This window comes from Marmota monax, unplaced genomic scaffold (genome assembly GCF_021218885.2).
Source record: "Marmota monax isolate L192 unplaced genomic scaffold, Marmota_monax_Labrador192_F-V1.1 WCK01_AAM20220418_F8-fsc00035, whole genome shotgun sequence".
Lineage (NCBI taxonomy): Eukaryota > Metazoa > Chordata > Mammalia > Rodentia > Sciuridae > Marmota > Marmota monax.
This window is the reverse complement of record NW_026691961.1, coordinates 1,162,796-1,181,527: the sequence shown is the minus strand read 5'-3', so window position 1 is coordinate 1,181,527 and position 18,732 is coordinate 1,162,796. Positions and strand designations below refer to the sequence as shown.

General features: G+C 33.0%; 1 protein-coding gene across 3 annotated transcripts in view; it reads left to right on the top strand.

Annotated features, from left to right (window-relative positions):
• The window catches only part of LOC124083066 (ankyrin repeat domain-containing protein 26-like), a 66,102-nt gene that overhangs the window by 1,290 nt on the left and 46,080 nt on the right, over positions 1–18,732 (top strand). For all 3 annotated transcript variants that reach the window (XM_046429654.2, XM_046429850.2, XM_046429721.2), the window contains exons 2-3: positions 14,201–14,234; positions 16,801–16,873. In XM_046429654.2, the coding sequence (XP_046285610.1) occupies positions 14,201–14,234; positions 16,801–16,873 (107 nt within the window). The remainder of the gene's footprint in view (positions 1–14,200; positions 14,235–16,800; positions 16,874–18,732) is intronic.

Below are 18,732 nucleotides of genomic sequence, written 5' to 3'. Positions count from 1 at the left end.
CATTAATTTTGACCCTGAAATTTTATGTCTTTGCAGAAGTAAGAATATTTTTAAATTATACATTCTGTTTCGTGTATGGTCACATGATAGCAGATTGGACTTGTTGTAAAACCAGGTGTTCCTGTCAACTGTTAATATCAGCTCCTATTGAGTGCCTACATTAGTGAATTTCACAGTGATATTTATATACACACATATACAATACTTGAATCCTGACCACTCTCCTTACTTCCATTTTCCCCTCTACTCCCTTTTTCATCCCCAGTTACCTTCCCTCTTCCTTAATGTTCCCTCCATCATTTTCTAGTCATTCTTATTTTCTTCCCAGATTCCACATGTTAGGGAGAGAATGTGATAATTGGGGTTTTGTTTCTGATTTTTTCACCTTAACACGATGACCATCCTTTCCATCCATTTTACAATTATTGTCTTTGTTTCTTTTTTAACATTTTTATTTGGGGTTTGAAATATACCATTTCCTGGGCCTTAAAATTTCTACTCAGAAATCTAATATTTTTCTGATGTGTTTATAATTGCTTTGGCCCTTATTATAGATTTCAGTGTACCTTTGGTAATTTTATAGACTATGATTTGGAGAAGTTCTTTTCGGGCCATGTCCATTTGGTATTCTAAAATCTTATACCTGGATGTCCATAACTTTCACAAGATATAAGAAATAGTTTATTTTATTCACTGAAAAAGCTTTCATTGCCTGTAGCCTGTACCTCTTCTCCATTATGTGTACCAGTGATTCATAAAAGTAGTCTATGAATTCTGTCTAGTGGTTTTGTAATTTGTTTACAATTATTTTGATTGTTGTTGATATTGTCTGAATGTGATATTTCATAATTCTGTAAGAGTTTCTTCATTTATTTCTAGTCTTGCTTTAGTGTGTCCAGACCACTGAATTTTAGTCATCTCTTTCCATTACTAAATGTGTGTGTTAGGTTAAAGCTTTTTATCGCTGTTCTTATTTTTATTTTTTTTTCAGCACCAGGTTTTATTTTATTTTTTTAGATATGTATGACAGTAGAGTGTATTTTTTACATACATGGGCTACATCTGATTCTATTTAGGATCAGAGAGAACTTTTGGCCTTTGGGTTTTTTGGTATTGGCTTATTTCACTTAGTAGTCTCAAGTTCCATCCATTTACCAGCAAGTGACATAAATTTTATTCTTCTTTATGGATAAGAAATACTCCATTGTGTATATGTACCCCGTTTTCTTTAACCTTTCATCTGTTGAAGCTCACCTAGGTTGTTTCTATAGCTTAACTATTGTGAATTGGGCTGCTGTAGACATTGATGTGGCTGTGTCACTGTAGTATATTGATTTAAAGTCCCTTGGAGATATATATATATATATATATATATATATATATATATATATGCCCAACTCTCCATCATGTCAACTTAGGAACTTATTTCCTCAACAAGACTTCTAAATTGCAACAAATAAAATCAAGATTCAACTGGGGTGATAACTGGTTGAATGGTGTTTCCATTCCAAATTTTCAGAGGAATCTCCATACTGTTTTCCAGAGTACTTGCACCAATTTGCAGTCTCACTAGCAAAGTATGAGTGTAACTTTTTTCTCACATTCTCTCCAGCATTTATTGTTACTTGTATTCTTGATAATTCCTATTTTGACTGAACCAAGAATGGAATATCAATGTAGTTTTAATTTGCATTTTCTAATTTCTAGAGAAATTTAGCATTTTTGTGTTTTTTCTACTTTTTATTGATCTTATAATTTTTTAAGTGCATGACAACAGTGGAATGCACTACAATCCTTATTACACATATAAAGCACAATTTTACCTCTGAATATAAAGTATGTTTATGTCAATTTATGCCATTTTACATATACTATTTTTCACTACAATTTGTTTTTTATTTTTATTTGTTTCAGTTAGTTACACATGACATTACAATGACCTTGACATATCATACATTTGAGCCACATGAGATACAATATCTCATTTTTCTGAATATACAGGTTGTAGATTCACATTGATCATGCATTCACATATACACACCAATAATAATAATGTCTATTCCATTCTACTATCCTTCCTATATTTCCAACCTCTCCTCTCCCCTCCCATCACTTCTCTCTTCTTAATCTAAGGTAGCACTATTCATTTTTTTTCTCACATCTTCATACATGTAGTTTGTATAACAATGAGGCTCTTCTTCCACCATCCGTGCAATTCCCTTTCTCCCTCCCTTTCCCTCCCACCCCTCTTCCCTGTGTATAGGTAATCTTCTTCTCATGCTTTTCCTCTCTTCCCCATTTTGAGTCACCCCCCTTATATCAGAGAAGAGGTTTGGCATTTGTTTTTTGGGGACTGGCTAAATTCACTTAGCATAATCTGCTCTAATGCCATCCTTTTCCCTGCAAATGCCATGATCTTATTATTTTTTAGTTCTGAGTAATATTCCATTGTGTATATATGCCACATATTTTTATCCATTCATCCATTGAAGGGCATCTAGGTTGGCTCTACAGTCTAGTTATTGTGAATTGTGCTACTATAAACATTGATGTGGCTGAGTCCCTGTAGTATGCTGTTTTTAGGTCTTTTGGGTATAGTCCTAGAAGAGGAATAGCTGGGTCAAATGGTGGTTACATTCCCAGTTTTCCAAGGAATCTCCATACTGCTTTCCAAATTGGCTGCACCAATTTACAATCTCACCAGCAGTTCAATTCTGATCAAAATCCCAATGACATTCCTCACAGAAATAGAAAAAGCAATTATGAAATTCATCTGGAAATATAAGAGACCCAGAATAGCAAAAGAAATTCTAAGCAGGAAGAGTGAAACAGATGGTATCACTATACCAGATCTTAAACTATACTACAGAGTAATAGTAACAAAAACAGCATGGTACTGGCACCAAAACAGGCTGGTGGACCAATGGTACAGGATAGAGGACACAGAGACTAACCCACAAAACTACAACTACCTTATATTAGACAAAGGTACTGAAAGCATGCACTGGAGAAAATATAGCATCCTCAACAAATGGTGTTGGGAAAACTGGAAATCCATATGCAACAAAATGAAATTGAATCCCTATCTCTCACCATGCACAAAAGTTAACTCAAAATAGATCAAGGGTCTAGGAATTAAACCAGAGACTCTGCATCTAATGGAAGAAAAAGTAGGCCCTAATCTTCCTCATGTGGAGCTAGGCCCCAACTTCCTTAATAAGATGCCTATAGCACAAGAGTTAAAACCAAGAATTAACAAATTGTATGAATTCAAACTAAAAAGTTTTTTTTTTCTCAGCAAGAGAAATAATATGTGAGGTGAATAGGGAGCCTACATCCTGGGAACAAATTTTTACCCCTCAACATCAGATAGAGCTCTAATCTCTAGGGTATACAAAGAACTCAAAAAGCTAAACACACACACATACACACACACACACACAAATAATCCAATCAACAAATGGGCCAAGGACCTGAACAGACACTTCTCAGAAGAGGATATACAATCAATCAACAAATATATGAAAAAATGCTCACCATCTCTAGCAATCAGAGAAAGGCAAATTAAAACTACCCTAAGATACTATCTCACTTCAGTAAGAATGGCAGCCATGATGAAGACAAACAACAACAAATGCTGGTGAGGATGTGGGAAAAGGGTACCCTCATACACTGCTGGTTGGATATTGAGCATTTTAAAAATATATTTGCTCACCAATTGTATTTCTTGTTCTGTAAACAACCAGTTTCAGATCCTTTGCACATTTATTGACATCCTATGACCACTAGAAGAGAATATTAACTATACTGGGGTGTGTGTGTGTGTGTGTGTGAAGTTTTTTGATTTTTTTTTATGGGGACAAGTAGTGGGGATTCAACTCAGGGGCATTCAACCACTGAGCCACATCCCCAGCCCTATGTTTTATTTTATTTTATTTTTATTATTTTTGTTGTAGATGGACACAATTTACTTATTTACTTGTTTATTATTTATTTATTTATTTTTATGTAGTGCTGAAGATCAAACACAGGGTCTTACACCTGCAAGGCTAGTTCTCTAACACTGAGCCCCATACCCAGCTCTGTTTTGCATTTTATTTAGACATAGAGTTGCTCAGTGCCTCACTATTGCTGAAGCTGGATTTGAACTCTCGATCCTCCTCTTTCAGCCTCCTGTGCTGGTTTGTTTTGAATTCTTTATATATCCAGAAGACTAATGTTCTGAGGTGCAAGTGGTAAAGATTTTCTCCCATTTTGTAGGTTCTCTGTTCATTTTCTTGATAATTTTCTTTCCTGTGAGAAAGCTTTTTACTTTGTTACCTTCCCATTTATTGATTTTTGATTTTATTTGTTGCAATTTAGAAGTCTTGTTGAGGAAGTCAGTTCCTAAGACAAGATGATGGAAAGTTGGGCCTATATTTTCTTCTAGTGGGTACAGGATGTCTGGTTTAATGCCTAGTTCCTTGATGTAGTTTGAGTTGAGTTTTGTGCAGGGATAGGGGTAGGGGTTCAATTTGATTCTGCCACATGCATATTTCCAGTTTTCTCAGTACCATTTTTTAAGAGGCTGTCTTTTCTTTTAATGTATGTTGTTGGTGACTTTGTCTAGATTAACAAGACAGTATGAATGTGATTTTTGTCTTTGTCATGTCTTTTCTGTTCCATTGGACATTTTGCCTGTTTTGGTGCCAATCCCATGCCATTTTCGTAGCACTATAGTATAATTTGAGATCGGATCTTGTGATGTCTGCTGTCTCCTTCACTTTTTTTCACTAAGGATTGTTTGGAATATTCTGGGCTTCTTGTTTTTCCAAGTGAATTTTATGTCTGCTTTTTCTATTTCTTTGTGAAATATCATTGACATTTTAATAGAAGTTGCATTAAAACTATAGCATTTTGGTAGTATGTCAATTTTGGTAACATTAATCCTGCCAATCCATGAACATTTGAAATATTCCATCTTCTACGGTTTTCTTCAATTTCTTTCTTTAGTGTTTGGTAATTTTCATAATAGAGGTCTTTCACTTCTTAGATTGTTTCCTGATTATTTTATTTTTTAAATTGTTTTGAATCCATTGTGATTCATCAGCTGATGCATAATTTGTGTACAGGATCATAATTGATTTATGAGTGTTAATTCTATATCCTGCTACTATGCTGAGTGTGGTTATGAGTTTTAAAAATTTTGTGGTGTAGTTTTGTGTCTTCTACATATAAAATGTTGTTGTCAGCAAATAGGGATATTTTGAGCTCTTCTTTTCATATTCATATCCCTTTAATCTCTTTTTCCAAACTGCTCTGGTTAGAATTTCAATATTCATATGTTGAATAGAAGTGGTGAAAGAGGGCACCCTTGTCTTTTTCTAGTTTTTAGAAAGAATGTTTCATTTTTTTCCATTTGGAATCATGTTACTCTTGGGTTTTTTGGTATAGAGATTTTAAAATGTTCAGTTACATTCGTATTATCCCTATTTTTTCTACCATTTTGAACATGAATGGATGCTGTATTCTGTAAAATGCTCTTTCTTCAACTATTGAGATAATTATGTTATGTTTTTTAAGTCTATTAATGAATCCTGTTTTGATTTCCATAGGTTGAACCAACCTTGTGTCCCTGGGATGAACCCCACTTGATCATGGTGCACTGTGTTTTTTGTTTGTTTGTTTGTTTTGTTTTTGTTTTTTGAAAGGTTAAACACAGCATGCATTTTATTTTATTTATTTATTTTTTTATTGGTTGTTCAAACTATTACAAAGCTCTTGACATATCATATTTCATACATTAGATTCAAGTGGGTTATGAACTCCCATTTTTACCCGAAATACAGATTGCAGAATCACATCGGTTACACATCCACATTTTTACATAATGCCATATTAGTAACTGTTGTATTCTGCTACCTTTTATATCCTCTACTATCCCCCCTCCCCTCCCCTCCCATCTTCTCTCTCTACCCCATCTACTGTAATTCATTTCTCTCCTTGTTTTTTTTCAGTATCACTTTGTCTAAGTATTTCTTTGTTTGTTTTTCTTCCATACAAATTTAGAAGTGTGAAGTCTATAAACATCTTCCACTTATGAGGAGGATTGAGAAAATTGACATCATATTGTATAACACAGTACTAAATGGACCATCCTGCTCTCCTGGGACCAGATAAACTCTTCTTTATGGAATTTAAAAGTCTCAATAAATCATAGTTTGGGCTGGGGTTGTGGCTCAGTAGTATAGTGCTCACTTAGCACATGATAAACACTGGATTCGATCCTCAGCACCACATAAAAATAAATAAAATAAAGAAATTGTGTCCAACTACAACTAAAAAATATTTTTTAAAAAAGTCATAGTTTATAAAATTGTCATCAAATGGTCTTTTACATCTACCTTGCCATGTGAAATAAGACTAGAATGTGAATAGCATGCATGAATTGAAATACTCCTCTTCTTTTGAGTGGTGAATATAAACTCATTCTATATAATTTTAACAGTACAAGTCCTTTGTACTCCTCCTCCTCCACATCATCATCATCATCATCACCATCATTGTCAGCATCATCATCATTATTTATTTCACTGTTGGGATTGAAGCCAGAGCTCCTTCAGTCTATGCAATACATTACCACTTAGCTCTTTCCTCTGCCCTACCAGTAGATTCTCTCAGAGTAAATGTCTTATTCTTTTGTTGTTGTTGTATTGTTTTGTTTTGTTTTATAGTTTTAATGAAGTGGGAAAGAATTTCTTCTATATGGAGAGACAATGTTTGGCTCATTCTGAAAGCATGAGTGAGTTCATAGCCTATTTAAATATTTTATCATATCAGCTATATCTACATAACAACTTGCTGCTACTTCCCTGGTGCTTCTTTCTGTATTTCCCTATGACCATGTGGTATGGATAAGAGTGTATAAACTCTGAAGGTTGTCATCTTTCAACACTTTTGTCCCTAGGGGAAGTAAAGTTTTGTTTGTACCACACATAAGATAGAAAAAGTAGCTGGAAGTAAGAGATGAGCATATTTGCTGTCTCCTACACTGGAATGTCTTTGTAAGCTTTCTGTCCCTGATCTGTTTACTGCTTTTCTCTAATTTCTGTAGATTTTTTTTTTCATACATTTGTTGACCATCTGTATTTCTTCTGTGAAGTGCCTGTTGAATTTCTTTGCTCATTTATTAAATGGGTGGAGGTGGGTGATGGGGTTATTATTAGTTTTAAGCTGTTTTTGTTGTTGTTGTTGTTGTTGTTATTATTATTATTATTATTATTATTATTATTTTATCTATCCTGGAAGTTAATGCATTTTCTGAGGTGCAGGTGGCAAAGGTATTTTTTCCTATTGTGTTGGCTCACTTTTCATGTTCTGGGTTTTTGTCTTTGCTGTGAAGAAGCTTCTTAGTTTGATGGAGCACCATTTATTGAAAATTGATTTTACTTTGCGTTGAGGGGCCTGCCCTTTCAGCATCTACTCTTGGGAGCTTGAGGGCATACAGAAACCCCTCCAAAGACAGTTGCAGATAATTGCTTCTGCTATATTATGCAGCAAAACTAGCTTTCATAGTGGCTATGTTCCAATTTACATATAGCAGTCATGATAGGCCAGAGGGGATACACAACATATAATATTATGGGAGTCTTGCCACCAAGAGTCTAGCAACTGCCTTGTACCAACTGGGGAGTAATTTGTTGTCAAAGGAGCAGGTAAATGGTGCTTGCCAGTGTTCTGACAACACTCTGTCCCAAAACATAGTGTTGTATGTTAGGACATCCCTGCTGCACAATGAGAAAGATGAGCATTCCTCCATGTAGATCCAAGGTCAGGCCCACCAACAACTTCTTTTGCTTTAGAGATTTTATTAATAAGTCAGTTCCTGAGCTGATATGTTGGAGTTTTGGGCCTATGTATTCTTCTATCCGGTGCAGGGATTCTGGTCTAATACCTAAGTAATTGATCCACTTTGAGTTGAGTTTTTGTGCATGGTGGGAGGATTAGGGTTCAATTTAATTCTACTACATATGGATTTCAAATTTTCTCAGCACCATTTGTAGAAGAGGCTATCTTTGCACCAGTATATGATATTTGTGCTTTTGTCTAGTATGAGGTAATTGTATTTATGTGGGTTTGTCTCTGTCTTCTGTTTCATTGGTGGTCTTACCTGTTTTGTTGCCAATACCATACTGGTTTTGTCTTTATAGCTCTGTAGTGTAATTTGAAGTCTGATATTGTGATACCTCCTGCTTCATTTTTCTTGCTAGGTATTGTTTGGGGTATTCTGGGTCTCTTGTTTATCTAAGTAAATTTCATTATTGCTTTTTCTGTTTCTGTGGGATCTGAAAGGGAGAGCATTTCTTTGGGCTCTGGAAGGGAGTTGCATTGAAATTTTATAGCACTTTTGGTAGTATGGTAATTTTGACAATATTAATTCTGCCTATCCAAGAACATGGGAAGTCTTTCCATTCCTAGGACCTTCCTCAATTTATTTCTTGAGTGTTCTGTAATTTTCATTGTAGAGGTCTTTTACCTTTTTTGTTAGATTGTTTCCCAAGTGTTTTTTTATGCTATTTTGAATAGGATAATTTTCCTAATTTCTTGTTTAGCTCATCTTTTATTGGAGTATAGAAACAGTTGATTTATGAATGTTACTTTTGTATCCTGAAATTTGATGAATTCATTTGTGTTCTAGAAGCTTTCTAGTGAGTATTTTTTTGAGGGGATCTTCTTAATATAGAATCACGTTTTCTTCAAACAGTGCTCGTTTTAGCCCTTCCTTTCCTATTCATATCCCTTTAATTACATTCCTTTGCCAAATTGCTCTGGCAAGAGATTAAAGGACCTGATTTGTTCAGCTCTCTATTTATCATTCAGTCGTGAATTTGGTCTTCTGGTGTTTTATTCATTTATGATCTGATAGATTGCAGAGTATTATCTCTACATTTTGTATTTGCTAAGAGTTGCATTGTGTACTAATAGAAGTAGTGAAAGTGGGCATCCCTGTCTCATTGCAGTTTTTAGAAGAAATTCTGTAGTTGTTCTCCCTTCATAATTATGTTGTCCTTGGGTGTGTCATGTATAGCTTTTACAATGTTGAGGTATGATTCCTTCATTCCTATTTTTTCTAGTGTTTAAAGCATGAATAGATGGGGTATTATGTAAAAAATAGATGCTGCATCTATTTTGATAATCAAGTGTTCTCATCTCTGTATCTATTTGTGTGATGAATTACATTTATTGATTTCCATTTGTTGAATCAGTGTTGCATTCCTGGGATGAAACCCACTTGGTTATGTGCACTATTTTTTAAAATCTATTTTTGTATGAGATTTAGCAGTATTTTATTGAGGATTTTTGCATCTATGTTCATCAAGGATATTAGTCTGAATTTTTCTTTTCTTGATGTATCTTTGTCTGGACTTAGTATCAGTGTGAGATAGGCTTCATTTAATGAATTTGAAGAATTCCCTCTTTTTCAATTTTATGAAATAATTTGAGGAGGATTGGTATTGGTTCTTCTTTAAAGGTTTGGTAGAAATTGGCTGAGCATCCATCTGGTCCTAGGCTTTTCTTTGTTGGTAGAGTCTTGATGACTTTTTTATTCTCATTATTTGAAATTGATCTCTTTAAATTTTCTATATACTTCTGGTTAAATTTGGGGAGCTCATGTCTCCTGGAATTTACTGATGTCTTTTAGATTTTCTAGCTTATTGGAGTATAGATTTTGAAAAATAGCTTCTATTTATGCTCTGTTTCAGTAGTATCTGTGCTGATATTTCCATTTTCACCATAGGTTTTGGTACTTTTCGTTTTTCTCTGATAGCTTGGTTAATATTTATCAATTTTATTCATTTAAAAAATTTTTGATTCATTTCTTTTTCAGTTTTTACATCTTGATTTTATCAATTTCATATTTGATTTTTATTTTTTCCTTTATTTTTCTGATTTTAGTGTTTTTCTCTAGGTCCTTAAGATATAATGTTAGATTATTTTACTCAGTAACTTTCTATTCTTTTAATGTATGGGCTCAATGCTATAAACATTTCTCTTAGAACTGCCTTCATAGTGTCCCAAAGGTTTTTATATATTGTATCACTATTCTCATTTACATTTAATTTTTTTATTTAAACTCTGATTTTTTCATCTATCTGTTCATTATTCAATAGTGAATTTAGTCTCCTAGTGTTAGTTTTTTTTTTTTAATTTTCATCTTGTTGATTTCTAGTTTTATTCCATTATGATCTGACAGAGTTCAAGGTATTAGCTCTATTTTTGGTATTTGTGAAATGTTGCTTTATGTACTAAAATATGGTCTATTTTGGAAAATGTTCCCTGTGCAGCTAAGAAGATAATGTATTCAGTCATTGATGAGTAAAATATTCTGTGCATTTCTGTTAAGTCTAAATTATTTATTGTAATTTTAGTTCTATATTTAACTTTTGTTGGTATGATCTTTCTAGTGATGAGAGACACATCTTAAATTTTCCAATATTATTGTGTTGTGATCTGTTTGATTCTCTATATTGAGAAGGAGCTCTTTGATTACTTAGATGCTTCATAGTTTGGAGCATATATATTTACCACTATTATTTCTTTCTGTTGTATTGCTCTACTAAGCACTTTGAAAATGGAATTTTTTATCTGTTCTGATGAACTTTTGCTCAAAGTCCATTATATCAGATATGAAAATAGATACACCTTGTGTATAAGATCCATGTGAATTATATGTTTTTCCCATCCTTTCACAGTTAGTCTGTGTATATATTTGTCTAAGAGGTGAGTCTCTCGGAGACAGGCTATTGTTGGGTTCTTTTTTTTCCAAATCAATCTGCCAGTGTATGTGTGTTGATGAGTTGAGTCCATTAACATTCAGTGTTATTATTGAGAGATGATTTATGTTTCCTGTTATTTTGGTTCATTTCTAGTTATCAAGTTGAAATAGATTCTACTTTGATTAACTATTCTTTTAATTTTAGTTTCTGTATGTTTTTATTTGTATATTTTATTTTTTCTTAATAAAATATTTATTGAGTGTGTTTTATAATGCCAGCTTTCTAGTTGTGATTTTTTTAACTTTTGTTTATTATGGATGTTATTATCTCATATTAAAATCTGATATAATTTAGTATTCTATGCAGAATCCGTTTTCTTTCAGAGCTTAGTATATATTATTTCAAGATCTCCTAGCTTTTAGGGTCTTTGAAAAATCAGCTGAGATCTGGATCGGTTTGCCTCTGAATATGACCAATCATTTTTCACTATCAGGTTTTAAAATTCTATTATAAGTAAAATTCTATACTTATTCTGTGTGTTAGGCATTTTCATACTATTGTGGCTAGGAGTGTTGTAATTCTATATATTTGGAGTTGTATATACCTCCTGTGTTTGATTTTTCATTTCATTCTTAAGATTTTGGAAATTTTCAGTTATTTCATTGAAAAGATTGTTCATTTTTTGTTTTGAAATTCAATACCTTCATCTATCACAGTGAATCTTAAATTTGGCCTTTTCTTATTATCCCATACATATTTTTAAAAATTCTCTTCATGGTTTGGTAACATCTTTTCTCCATGATGAACTTTATTTTCAAGATTATGCACTACTTCTTTATTACCTGAATATTTGTCCTTTAAGTCATCTAGTGTATTGGTGATGCTTTGCATTGCATTTTTAATTTGGTTTATTGATTTCTGAATTTTGAAAATTTCTGATTGATTTTTCTTTAGAACTTCTATTTCCTTATTGATATTTTACTTCTTGTGTCTTCTCTGTGATTTTACTTTTTACATTATCTTTTATCTCATAGATCAGTTGAAATATAAACTTTCAAAATTCCTTCTCTGATATTTTCTTCACTGTGGTTTTTGTGGAATCTGATTTTGAGTCATTCTGGTTTGTTTGGGATGCTTTGTTCCCTTGCTTGTTCATATTGTTTGTGTGTCTATTCATGTATCAAAATGGATCTCTAGCAACAGAACTACTATTCTGTGTATTTCTAGTGATCCTGTAGATATCTTGTGGCTCACAGATTGGGGGGGGGGGAGCCAAATAATTGCAACCAACTGTCCATAAAAAATATAGAACTAAATTGCATACTTAATTTTTATTTTCACACAAAGTTAGTTGGCACAATAAACAGAACTGTATCAATTTATATCAGTAATGACAGTAAGTAATCATGAGTTATATCTTTCATAAAATAAAAGAATAGGTGTTTTCTATAGCTTCAATTGTATTAATTGTTGCTTTAGCATTAGTGGTGGTGTGTGGAGTTTTATAAACCAAGAGTTCTGGGAGAAATTAAAAATAGAGTTCATTATGAAGAAAAAAGCAATGGTGATAGAAAAGGATTAGCGGTTTCAAGATGTGAGTAGGGCAGAAGCAAAGTGATATACGATGTATTGTTTATGAGAAAGAAGGAAAAACAAGTAAAAGAAATAAAGAGTAAAGTGAGAATAATGGAATTTGACTGTTTGTAAGAGAAAAGAAATAGAAACAAAAAGAAATAAAAGGTTTGAAACAGAACACAAACTCAATCCAAAATAGGCTAATTGAAAACTTTAACCCTTAACAACAGAGTAAGGAAAAATAACTATGTTTCAGAATAGTACAAATGAGAAAGCATAAACAAATATGTACAAGTGTATGAATGTCCTTCATGTATCCATCAGTACACATACAAAAACTAAAAAGAAAAAAAAAACAGGATTGTTACTGAGAGTATGTGCTTGCTGTCTCTTCCAAAGTGTCTTTCCATCTCTCAGTTTCCATTCTCCATGGGATGGTATGGGGAGCTGTGAAAGGTGCTTTCAGCTCCACCCCCAGGGTATATGTCATGCTAGGTTCTACAATATGTTCTCAGGGGAGGCAGTGAGGTCCTGTCTTTGCCCCAGGTGTTTCATTTCATGGGGAGTTACTGGGCATAAATAAATCAATGCACACCCAGGACTTTACTCTACTCTTCTCCCCAGGGCTACATTCATGGGACAGGGAAGCCAGTCCTTTACCAGTTCTGTTTTTTCAGGGTACTGTTCTTTCTTACCTCCTTAGGTCTGCCCTCAGGCACCAAGGTCCATCACTCCTGCTCATTGAGATTTTGAAGCAACTGCCACTGGTCTTGGGCACAGCTGTGTCAAGGGAGGAGAGGAGGACAGACTCTCTTTGGCCTATCTGACTAGTATTACCCCCAGGAGAAATACTGTCCATGCCAGAAATTCTCCTGATTTGCTAGGCTCAGTTTATGTCTTGTGGATGGTGTCTGCAGATTTATATATCGGACTGAGCCCCAACACATGGATCTAAATTCCCAGTCTGAGTTGGTGCCATTGCAGTGCAGATGTTTAAATATGTCTCCAGCTTCAACTCTCTGTACATTCCAGGCAGACTGGTGGTGACTTTCATGCCACAGTTTAATGAGTAGAATAGCTTGACCCTGTGGTCCCACATTCTGCATTCCAAGACTGTCTGCTGCACTTTTCATATATATAATTAGTTTTAGGTAGACACAGTATCTTTATTTTATTTTACATGGATTGAAACCAGTGCCTCATGCATGCTAGGCAAACACTCTACCACTGAGCCACAACCCTAGCCCCTTGTCTGCATCACTTTTCAGTCTTTTTTTGTCCTAATGTACTGATTTCCCCCAATCACATCAGATCCTAAGCTCCAGCTCTGTTTCTCATCTTTGTCTGATATACCCCAAATTCCCCAGTTTTCAAGGTATCTGTCCAATATTGAGTATCAGTGGCATGCTTTTATCTCCCACCTCACAGAGAAGCAGTTTTCTCACTCTCTGAGTCCCATATGGTGGAGCTGTGAGAAAATCCACTTCCTGCTAATTCACCATCATGTCTCCCCTTGTTTGACACTTATATATTTATGCTACTTTATTTGACAATGATAAGGTTTTCTTTCATTTTTGCAACTTTTAATAAGGATTATGATTATGGGACCAATGATTTACTTTTAAGTATCAAACTTTTATAATTCCTGTTGTTTCTTCCTTGCATTTGATAAGTACAAAGTGGGAAACTTAGGAGTTGTTAATGCATTCATTACTTACCTGTCATAAATACAATTAATATTAATTCTAAAAATTTCTCCGAGTATGGGTCTGGAGGAACATTTTATAACAAAACATCAGAGTCATAAAATTTTATATTTTATATTTCTGTTTTTGATTAATTATATATTTTACTGTTTTATTTAATAGTGAAAGAAAGTCCTAAAGATGACTCATTAAGAAGGTATGAATTTATAGATTTTAAATAAAAAATGTCTATTAACTAAGTGGAGAGTGAAGGTAGAAGGATTTGTTGAGTATTCTAGTGTGGGACAGATACCACATTCATTTAACACTTGTTTCCTAAAGTTATCTTATAAGCACTTTGAAAGTATCTGTGCTATTATAATCTGTTAATTACTAATAAAGAGCTGTCATTCATAGAGGTTGACTATTTGTCCCATATTTGTGTAATTAATAAGTTTCAGGCCTGTGTTTAGACTGTAGTCTTACCTGGCTGACAACTCCATTGTGTTGTTCCACTGTACAGGTTGATACCAAGTGGGACATATACAGGAAAAATAAATTTTACAATTTATTTCAATGTGTCTGACAAATGTATTCTAAATAACAAATATATTCACATTTTAACTTTCAAATTGTGTATCATCAATTTAGAAAGTCAAAGGCAGTTGTGTGTTAATTCTGATTTATATTTTACCTGATAAGCCAGGTTGTAGTCCAAGATTTTGTCCTGATATTGACAGTTCCACTAGTAATCAGGATTTTTTCTTAATATATCAAAAGCTTTTATGGAAAATCTCACAGAGCTATGGCCTCATGGTTTCTAATAAACAAGAAGATCAGGCAAGTGCTGTAGAGAAATTATTTTACTGAAAGTTATGAATAACATTATTTAGACAATGTTGTATTACTTATATTAATCCTTAGAGGACATTCTAATTTCTCTACTTCCTGATTTTCCAGTTAGTTTCTCTTCAATTACTACCCCTAACAATTTTATGAAGACTTTTACTTTTATACTTTTTTTCCTTTTTTATGACTATAACCTTTTATTTAATTTCTATTTGTATTTTCTCTTTTGTTCTCTTTGTGTTTCTGTTTTATTTTGTCAATTGAATATTTTTTTTCTTTTGACAGATCAAAAGTTTAGAAATTTCAGAATTTTAAGGAATTTTAGAAACCTTCTAGTCTTTCAGCATGTGTTCTACATGCCAGCCAAATGATAGTTTTGAGGATGTATCTGAAACTTAAATATATTAAAGGGAGTTTTCTGGGTACAAACAATGACAACAATGAGATTTAAACTCCAGTTTCTTAATTCTGAGCTCAGTACATTTTCTGGTTATCATTTTTAAGGTGATTTTTTAAATAATAGATTGAAGATTGACTATAGGAACCCAACTAAAGAGGACAAGACTAGAATTTTTAAGTGAACACAGTGGTAGAGGATCAAAATTTAACTAGTGAAGGAAAGGGCTATAAAAGTATTTACCCAGAGTAACAACACTGTGTTGGGTAGGAATAAGCATTTTAAAAAAGAGACCAAAATCTTAGGGTTTATGATTAGTTTGATGAGCACAAAACAGGAATGAAGGACACAGAATATTAAAAGCTCTCTATAAAGGCATATTAATACAAAATTTAGAGGAAGTCTTAATAGCTTGTATTTTGCCTGTTTTCATCTCTGCGATGCAGGAATGGATTAGAGACTAGTGAAACAGACTGTGGAAATTGTTAGAATACATGAATCTGTGGCACAAAACAGGTTTTCATTCACCTTCACTTTCTTTCCAAATTGCTGATGTCCTTAAAGTGTACATGTAGTGCTGGGCAAAGGAGTGATTGGCAGGGAAAGTTATTACAAAGCTTCAGTTGAGTAGTTGGAAAGGTATTCAGACAGGCCAATGATCGAGACTCCATTTAGTTTAACCTTGTGTCAGGAATCTGAATATTCAAGGGATGTAGATTTCAAGTTTAGAGATTGCCACTGAATTTTGCAGATGAGTGACTGGGAAATGGATTCCCAGAGGAAGGAGTGTATTTACATAATAGCTAGGGAAACAGAGGTACAAATACCAAGACTCTGCTTTTCTGCCAGTCTATCCCCCTGGGTGTCTGAGTGCTTGTAAAGGTTTTAAAGGGCTTGCTAGTTTATGAGGACCTGAATAAAGTGAGACCTATACAGGAAAAATCAATTTTATAATTTATTTCAATGTTTCTGACAAAGGTATTCTAAATAACATATATATTCACTTTTTAACTTTCAATAATTTTTAAAGTTCCAGAGAACTCTGTGCATTATTTGTGGGTAGAGGGAATAAATAGTGTATTATTATTGGTGATTTCCATGCTGAAGAACAACATTGCTTAGTATTTGACTCCTGGATATTCACGAGAGAGAACTGTGCCTCTTGTTATCTTGTCTTGTGTTACCAGAGGTTTGTTTCAGTTCAGGTGAAAAAGAAATGTCAGCCATTAATTGGGTTTTAAATTCAGCCTTCAAGACAGGCAATTTGCAAGAACAAATTATTATCTGTTTCTGCTCATGTATTGGCTATTGCTCTGAATTGGAACTAAGAGTGCCTTAATATCTATATTGAATATTTTATAGATTCACAGCAGTAGAGTCAGAAAGAGGTGAACACAAGCTATTTTTTTTAATTGGAGGTCATATTTTAATTAATCAATCAAGAAACACCATTTAATAAGTTATACCTTAAATTAAACAGAGTTTATTTTAAAAAGAAAACTATTCACCATTTTTGTTATACATTTTTGCTTTAAAGGTCTATCAAAAAATCACACTCAGGTGATTCCTTGTTTGCAATGGTTGGGGACAGCTATGAAGCTCCTATTAAGGTAAAGTGATCTTTTGTAAAAAACCTCATGTTCTTGCTCTGAATTTTGTGTTTTAAGATGTTAATGCTGAAAATTTAGCTATATTTTTTCTTATATTTTGTATGAATATTTGCTAAGAATCCATTTTAAAGAATTATGTTGATTTTTTTAAAAAAAATGCTTTTTGTATCACTGTTCTCTCAAGTACTTGGGGATCATGGGGGCTGGAAGTAACAATGGGCTGTGAAATACATAGTGAAAGAAAAATTGCATTAGAAACAGCTTTCTAACTGTAGAGGAAATATAATATTTATTCAAGGATTTTTTTGTATCAGTTTTCATTACTGTGGTTTCTAAATCATTCTTACATGACTTACAATACTCATGCCTAAATTAATTTTCATAAAATTGTGGAATTTCCCTGGTGCCTTTAGTTTGGAATATATAATATACATTGCACATAACTTTTCTTTTTTTACTTGGACCCTTGATATTTTGGTATCATAGCATTTGAGGAGACCTATATTCTCTATTTCTTTCCGTGACTCCATATTTATACTAAAGTAATATTGGGAATTATGGCAACCCAGAAATCTAGAATCTGTATCTTAATACTTGTATTAAAATGGCTTGCATATCCATACTTTGAGTCTTTCCACTAAAAGTGACAGTAATTAAAAAAAAAACTATAAGTAAATAGCAGAAAGATTAGAAGAACAGAAGGAAGTACTAGGTCCTGAATTAGAACAAATTATATTCTATGCTTTTATAATTATATTCTAGTATATAACTTCTATTTTGACGTATAACTGAAAAGAACCAATAAAAATTCTAAAGGTAATGAAATTTTCTAAAAATTTACTCTTCATCTAATCAAAGAATAAATGGTGTGTGCAAGGTAATAACCAGTTCTGGAAGCAGAAACATTCAATAATTGTATGGTAATACTTTAGTTTCAGAATTGTTGTTTTTCCATTATAGTTTCTTAAAATATATAAATTCTATGTCTAATTTTGAAATTTAAAATTTTAGATGTTTCTGTATTTACTTACTTTAATGTTTATTGTAAAACACTACTATTTTTATGAACTATTCCAGGTTAGGAAATATATTTGCATATATCCTGGAGAAGCTAAAATAAGGTTAAATGTAAACGATATCTTTTGTTTTGAAATTACTTTAATTTTATTTCAGTTATGAAGAGCTAATGGATAAAATTTATTATTCATCTATTTTTATGTGGAACATTTCCACCTCTAGTTTTCCATGTGAGAGAAATATATGATACTTGTTTCCTGAGTCTGGCTTATATTATTTAACATTATGCTTCCCTGTTTTATTCATTTTCCTAAAATTAACTTAGTTTTGTTGTTCTCTATGCATAGAAATCTTCCTTGTTTATATATACCACATTTTCTTTATCCATTCTTTTATTAACTAGCATCTAGCCTGATTCTATAACTTGCCTATTATTAATAGTGTCATAGCAAGATGGGCATGTGTATATCTCTAAAATAAGCTGACTTTAATATTTTCTAGTAAGTACTTAGTAGTATATTTGAATAATAAAGTAGTTCTATGTTCAGTTTTTGAGTAGCCTTCATATGAATTTCCATAGTGATATAGTAATTTATGTTCCTGCCATTCACATGTAAGAGATTTTTCTCCTCATCTTCCCAGTATTATTTGCCTTCTTGATGATTGCTTTTTTGAATGGTGGAAAATGGGAGCTTGATGTTGTTTTGATTTGCATATTCCCGATTGATAAAGATGTTATGGGTTTTTTTTTTTCCCTGAAGTGTTGGCCATTTGTATCTCTTATTTTGAGAACTAGCTGTGCATTTGCTCATTTATTGAAAAGGTTTTTGTTTTTCTGGTGT